This window comes from Habropoda laboriosa, unplaced genomic scaffold (assembly GCF_001263275.1).
Source record: "Habropoda laboriosa isolate 0110345459 unplaced genomic scaffold, ASM126327v1 scaffold65, whole genome shotgun sequence".
Taxonomy (NCBI): Eukaryota; Metazoa; Arthropoda; class Insecta; order Hymenoptera; family Apidae; genus Habropoda; species Habropoda laboriosa.
Window position 1 is genome coordinate 2,369,774 of NW_017100254.1, and position 7,242 is coordinate 2,377,015.

The following is a 7,242-nucleotide window of genomic DNA, read 5'->3' on the forward strand; positions in this document are numbered from 1 at the left end:
CGGCTACATAAGCAAGAAATGCTATAAAATTTGAACAAGTTACACATTTCTTAATTTTCTGATACTAATTGATAGCTTGAAGTGTCTAGTTTGCATTAGTATGGTCGAGAAAGCATAAATTTACGTTGTAACAAAATTAGAAACATAAAACGAAAAAAGGTCATTTGGCTGGAATTACCTCACTAGTGGGGTATTACCCCGGCCATGATGTTTCTTTACAAAAGAGGTAAGAAAACTGTTAAATTAATAACAAATTTTATTATTATTTGTTTTAAAATTAAAACTGTAGTTAGCAGTGATTTCACTTTTTTTTTGCTAACTGGCATTTCTATGGCTTATTTATGTACCAAGATGAGACGATATCTTGAATGATATTAATTACCATTAGTTCAAGTGCAAAGTTGCGGATATTCCCGTACGCTGACATTTTTCTCTCATTCTCTGTTTCTCATCGTATTATCATACATTATTTAAAGTGTCAAGAAACTTCAACTTCCTGTAACAGGCAGAGGTCAGTTCCGACAAGGGTAACCACTGCCTCTGGGTATTGCTTATAAGGACGTAACATTGACCCAAATACCACGAGGTGTATATTCGATTCCTTGTCCATTTCGTGCGCCTTAAATAAAATGCACATGTACTTAACGTCATGCGTAATAAAACATATACAATCATAATACCCTTTCCAATTTAATCAAAGGACCACATATTCGAATTGTCACTCGATAGGAAATTCCAATGTCTACTTCTTTATCTGAATTTGTATACAATTGCATAATACATGTTACTTCTTGTTTCGATATTGTCATTATAATAAATTTAGATTATATTATTTATATGAGAATGTTCCGAGAAAAATTCTTCAAAATTACACCTAAAGTCTAACCCAACCTTAAATTTAAACAACGACAATTATATCTTTCCCGCGTTTTTAAACACTCTAATGGCATTTCGTTAACCTAAAGTATCCCTAAAATAATTTCTGTTTGTTGTGCATGGATTACAAAGAGAATAGGAGGATTTACGTTCGTGAGATTCGTACGTGAGCGAAAAAAGCGAAATTCTGCACGGTCAACGCAGGAGAAAAGCAGAGAAGTTTGGAATTGCGAATGGTGCATGGGTTCGTTATAGCGTAGCTCGTGAGTTTAACCCGGATCCAGCTCTCACGTCGAACGGAGATACTATTATGCGCGACGCATAAACCGGAAAACTGCGCAGTCGAAAAAAATTCGCAAGAACCTGTGTGGGCGGTTGAAACTCGCCAACCGACACGGCCAACGTAACAGTTTAGTGAACTCTCTCGACAAATTGTCAAATACCTTAATAATATTCGATTTTGAAAAGTTAAGTTTCATTTCCACTTTTTTTTTCCTCTTCCTGAATTTCTTTGGAATTCTTCCGTGAGTTACTTTAAGCTCTAATTGCACACTCCAAGGTCTACCGAGTGAAGTAACTCCTGCAGAATATTTCTCATTCAATTAGATAATTATTTTTAAAGTTGGAAAATTTGAAATTCTAATTTTACCTCCGAGTTATTTCGGTATTCTTAGAACAAGGTGAGTGTTTCAATTAACACATTACGTAGTTACTGTTAAATAGCTTTTATTTTTTATATATGGTCAAGTCTCGTTAAAAAAAATACAGGAAATTCTAGTCGCAGTATAAAATTGATTGCCCAATGCACGTACGAACTTTTCACTCACCAAATTTCACGGTATGTACTAGCTCATTTGAGCGGTAGACTAGCTCTTATTGTAGAGTGCGACTTTTAAGAAATTCATGATGCGTAACGCTGTGAATCAGCTGAATGCCGTGCCTGCTGAATTATTCCCCCAAACAAAGTGAAAACCGAAGGAACACTTCCAGAATATCCATAGGGTACAACGTGATCCAGCAGTTCGCTGCGTTTTATTGATTCGTAACAGTGCATGCACCGAATCGTAATGCTGTTACGGTTAAATCGACGTTCATTTTCTAATGAACCACCAGCTTCAATTGGAAAATACTTAACACGAACTTGACCATGATTCGCTGTACTCTTTGAGGCATAATCAATACACGAATAATTAAACAAATTAATACAGACTAATACTGATAAAACAAAAGGCAATGTCCTTATAAAAAGTAGAAAGTAGAAACGATTCTAAAAATTTCAAAGAGAATGAAATGTTTCCAAACAATGTCAGGAGGGATTATAGGAGTTATATTCTCCTTCTGATTTCTTTCACAAAAACGGTACCAATTCATACAAAACCTTCTGCCAACAAACCTTCACCCAACTTCTACATTAGCAGACAGTGCACCAATGTATGTATATACCAATGACACCCTTCAGAAAATGCAAGTATAATAACAAAAGGCTACAAAAGTTTCCAAAGGAAATAAAAGAGTTTCCAACGAATCTCAGAACACGTTCATTAAAAACATTCATCTTCTGAATATCTCCACAAACAGCTTCCTACCCATGTATCCCCACCCCTACTCCTACTCTTATACTAACAATGTACCAATGTATATAATCTACCAATTCCATTTTTCATTTTACTGTTAAATCTATCGTATACCGCGTAACCCAAAACCCATGAATAGAGCAGTGTATCGCGTATCCAGCATCTAATATCGTGCAGAGCGGCTTGGATCAAGCAACGAGAAACAGGAAGGTCGCGGATGAACGGCGACGAGCGGCGACTTAAAGGGATCCTCACCCTTGAAACGCATCAAAAGGGGGATCGAATGGCCTCGCCCGATAGGTAAAGCCGAGAGAAGCGGCCAGAAGGCGGGTAATGGCCAAGAAAACATCGACGGTAACCTTAGGTCCGGAACGTATCGTATCTGACAGCTGCTATATAAGTAACCACTGTAACGGATCTTGAATTCAGTTAGACACGCGCCAGAGTAATAACTAGATCTTGCAGCACGAGTGGAGAGGTGAGTGTTGAAAACACGGCAGCAACAGTCTATGGAAAATCGAGTATTACGAGTAGAATATATATAAGTAGAGGATGCAAATTCCTGGCGACGTTTGGTGAATGTAGAAAACACCTGGAACAGTGAACTAGAATCGCAATTCGATGAACAATGGGAATATCATAGTGGCGCAATATTCAAAATTTCGCGAGAAAACGATTCAATTAAAGTTTTCGTATTATGTACGAAGTATAAGTGTATGCTACAAGATGGAGCGAGGTGGTTTTCTCGTGGAATTTTGACTAGTGCGCTGCTCGGTAATGGTGATTCATCCATCGTGAATTCCTTTGCAATGTTTTTTTAAATCTTCATATAAATATTTTATGCTTTTCCGATATTCTATTTGTGTAAAGGTATCTTCTTCTTGTGAAGTAATAATTCTAGCCTTTTTGAGTGACCATTTTGGGACTGTGAGTGTTGTAACAAATTTTTGTTGAAATAATTAATTTAAGTTGAACGGAGTTTGTTGTTTTACAGAATCTAACGCAAAAAACATGAACGTGATAATCGTGCTTATGATCGTGGTGGCATTGTGTGCGGCCGCGCCACAATACTACATTCACCAGGAATTGGTGTATCAACATCCGGCGAATATACTGAATTCGGCGATAGAAGACACCCTGCCGAACGAGTTGCGAAACAACTTCTACAAAAACCCACGAATCGCCGCAAGACTCGCGAAGGAATCGTGGATTTCCAATAAGGAGATGCAGGTTAATTTTTATAATGTATTTTTAATTATTTTATTTCAGAGAAAAATTAGGTTTTAAAACGTATTGTTAGTACCCTTGATCGATTTTGAAACGAGGTTGCTGTATTTAGTTCTGAAATCTGAGAATACGACCTTCGCTGCTCTGTCCTGTGCTGATTCTACCACCATCTTTTACTAGGGTATCACATTTCGTTGTAAATTCGTAACACAATGCACCGAATGTTTTTTAGTATAATTATATATTAGTATATTTCAATCTTTCGGTTTATTGTGGGTTCAGATAACTTGGTTTCCTTTTTGGAAAAAAATAGTAATTTGCATTTATATCATTAATTTTTACTTATCATTGGTATTAATTTTGTCTTATATTAATTACAGCAATATTATGATTCACGTAGTAAGAGGTTAGTATTAAGTCATATTTTGTGGTGATAAGTGTTGTTTTTATCGTAGGTGACCGATCGTGATACGGATAGAATTCCGCGGGAAAAGGTATACAATGTTCTTCACAATGCAGGATTCATTCGGAAATAAGGTTAGAGTAATAAAAAATTTTCACAAAGTTGATGAGTTCGTTGAACTTTCACGGTAATCCTTTTCTTATTCCTTACCATATCATAAAAATCAATGAACTAATATTTCGCGTATTAAAAAGATAGATTTATTACTGTTCTTTGAATTTTTTAGAGTAAAAAAGTCTCCATTACTTTAAAGATAAATCATACAGCAAATTTACTTGGCATTTTTTAATACTTTGCAACTTTAAGATATCATGTTTGAAGCGTAAATAACTTGAATTTCGAGGTATCAACTTTCAGCGCGCGGTATTTAAATATCAGGTGTCTGCGCTGCGCGCGCTATGCGCGCGTGACCACACATATAATTTATTTGTTGATTTAATATAATAGACAACAATATACAAGATTCAAAAATAGGCGATAACAATTTTACAAAGTTTATTCGTATATTATTTATGTTGGCGTAGTTTACATTTTTCGAGGGCTTCCAGTAATATATCCACGATGGATATATCCTCGCCCATCACATAACGTGATTTTCTGTGAATACCTTGACACGCGTTAGCATGTAACAAAGTGTGTATTTTTTCTAAATAATTATCTATTTGATTTGCATACAATACACCTTTGCTTTCGTAGCGCAACGCTTGCGGACAACAATTTTCAATTAAGCGATTGAAGTATCGTGCTATATTTACTTCGCCCATTATTTGTATAGTTCCTGCTAATTTCATTATGGGATCAATTCCAATTTCTTTCCAAATTATTGTTAAATGTATATCAACATTTTCATCTATATTCCGATATTCGGAACAAAAATCTGATAAATCATGTGGTAAATGTTGTACGTCAGAATGTACATGAGAAGTCACAAAAATATTAACATAAGTTTTAACATGACGAAAGAAATTTTCTATAAATATGATCGGATATTTTGGATCGCAAAATATGATCAGCTTCTGCTTCTCTAATTTCCCTGTACATTTAATCTGGCTAGATTTATTTTTACACTTGTCCGATTCTTGTTTCTTTTCTTCAAGTTTCTTTCTTTGAGAAGAATTGTGACTGGTCCTGTCAGAAGGATATCTTATTTACCTTACTTATTCACTTATTTAATGAATCAAATTTTTTACATTTTATATTAATTTTTTTACATTCAATTTCAATGACGTAATTACTTGCATAAATACCTTAATAATAATTGTTAGAAAAATATTTACTTGTTTAAGCGACAAATAGGATTGTTATAAACCATTTCCATATCCACCTTGGGTCCAACTAAATCTCGTATATTGTTTAACCCATACTTAATCATAGTTGGCCTATTAGAAAAAATTTCTTTTCAATTTTAAAAAGATATGAAATATGGGAATATAAATGGTATTTATTTCTATATTACCTTTCTAAAGATAATCCCCAAGCAATTACATTCACATCTTCCGGTAATCCCATTGGTAATAACATTTCTGGTCGAAACATTCCGCTATTACCAATTTCTATCCATTTCTTCAAACCCTCATGGTAACAAAAGATTTCCATACTCGGTTCAGTGTACGGATTGTACGCGGGCTTGAATTTAAGCTTCACAATACCAAGTTTCTTAAAAAATTCATACAAAATTCCTATTAAGTCACCTAATGTGAGATTATAATCAGCGACTACACCTTCAATTTGGTGAAACTCTGCAAGATGCGTAGCATCCAAAGTTTCGTTACGGAATACTCGATCAATACTGAAATACTTCACCGGCTTAAACTCGCCCTAAGAAATAAACGTTTTTAATATTTTATATTTAAAATTATTTAATATTTTATATTTTTTAATGTTTTAATATTTCGAATCTACCTGCTGCATAAGTTTGTACAGCATTCGCGCGCTGATAGCAGTTGTATGAGTACGAAGAACATTCCTTTGTGCTTCTTCTATTTTCCAATCGTAACGATAACCGAGAGAACCATAGCCCCCTTCACTATGAACTTTTTTTACCTTCTCTAAATAGTCCATTGGAAAATTTGTACTATGAGATGGCTCTGAAATGAAAATTTTAAAATTCATTTACATATATAATTGTATTATTTGATGTGATAAGGTAATTAATAAAAATACCAGCTATGAAAAAGGTGTCATGTGCATCTCTTGCTGGATGTTGCTGAGGTTGAAATAGAACATCAAAGTTCCAAAAAGAACTTTCCACAAAATTATTTGTTGGCATTTCTGTAAATCTGAATAGCAACAGAAATATAATAAAATTGTTAAACATACTATAAGATTTAATATTTCATTTACTTTCCTCCTTTACATACCCCATTTCAAGGAAAATTTTTCTGAATTCACTTCTAACTTTTAACAGGGGATGTAAATGGCCCACTTCAAGTGTAGCACCAAGTGCTGCAAAGTTATATGGTTTAAATTTCTTTTTTTTCCATGCACCATTCACCAACAAATCAGCAGTCAATTCTGTCTCTAATTTCTCAATTTTTCTTGTAAAGTTTGGACCCTTCTCTAATTGTACAGATTTAATGATTCTGTTAATAAAAAGTTATTAATGTGTTGTAACTATTATTCATTGCTGAGATAAATTAATAATAAGCTTACATTTCTTGAATCAATTTTCTCTTCTTATAGTCAGTTCTAAGACGATCACTTAAATTTATTAGATCTTTCAAATCATTTTGTGTAACATCTGTAATAGAAGCTACCTTTTTCTTCACAACAGGTGTACCATTGGTCTTATCAATTTCTATCCAACCAGCCTGTAATGCTTTAGAAAATCCAACCTTTGCAAATGGTACTGACTGCATAATTTCAAGTTGAAGTACCCCATCATTGGGAATTGCGTTATAAACTGCTGCTTCATGACTCCCATGATCAACAACATGTTGTCCCTCTGATGTTAATTCCCACTTTTTATCAGTTATCTGTTTAGTGGTGATTAACTGTAAAATAAATTACACAATTAATAAATAATTAAAATTATATTTCTTAAAGGAAAATTTAGTAAATATGAATACAAGTTTTAGGGTTATGATGAAATTAAAATTTATA

The 7,242-nt window shown here is 34.0% G+C and overlaps 2 protein-coding genes across 2 annotated transcripts in view; one reads left to right on the top strand and one right to left on the bottom strand.

The window, feature by feature from the left end:
* Nucleotides 1–3,312: 3,312 nt before the first annotated feature.
* Nucleotides 3,313–4,213, top strand: LOC108572461. The gene is made up of 3 exons (XM_017934702.1): nt 3,313–3,377; nt 3,445–3,680; nt 4,133–4,213. The coding sequence occupies exons 2-3, from the start codon at nt 3,462–3,464 to the stop codon at nt 4,211–4,213; spliced, it is 300 nt and encodes a 99-aa protein (XP_017790191.1). The 5' UTR covers nt 3,313–3,377; nt 3,445–3,461.
* Nucleotides 4,214–5,210: 997 nt separating this feature from the next.
* Nucleotides 5,211–7,242, bottom strand: part of LOC108572297 (phenylalanine--tRNA ligase alpha subunit) — a 2,220-nt gene continuing 188 nt past the window's right edge. Inside the window, 7 exon segments of the mRNA XM_017934497.1 lie at nt 5,211–5,268; nt 5,388–5,519; nt 5,597–5,958; nt 6,043–6,227; nt 6,304–6,419; nt 6,501–6,722; nt 6,793–7,155. Coding sequence (XP_017789986.1) covers nt 5,414–5,519; nt 5,597–5,958; nt 6,043–6,227; nt 6,304–6,419; nt 6,501–6,722; nt 6,793–7,155 — 1,354 coding nt within the window. The 3' untranslated portion in view covers nt 5,211–5,268; nt 5,388–5,413.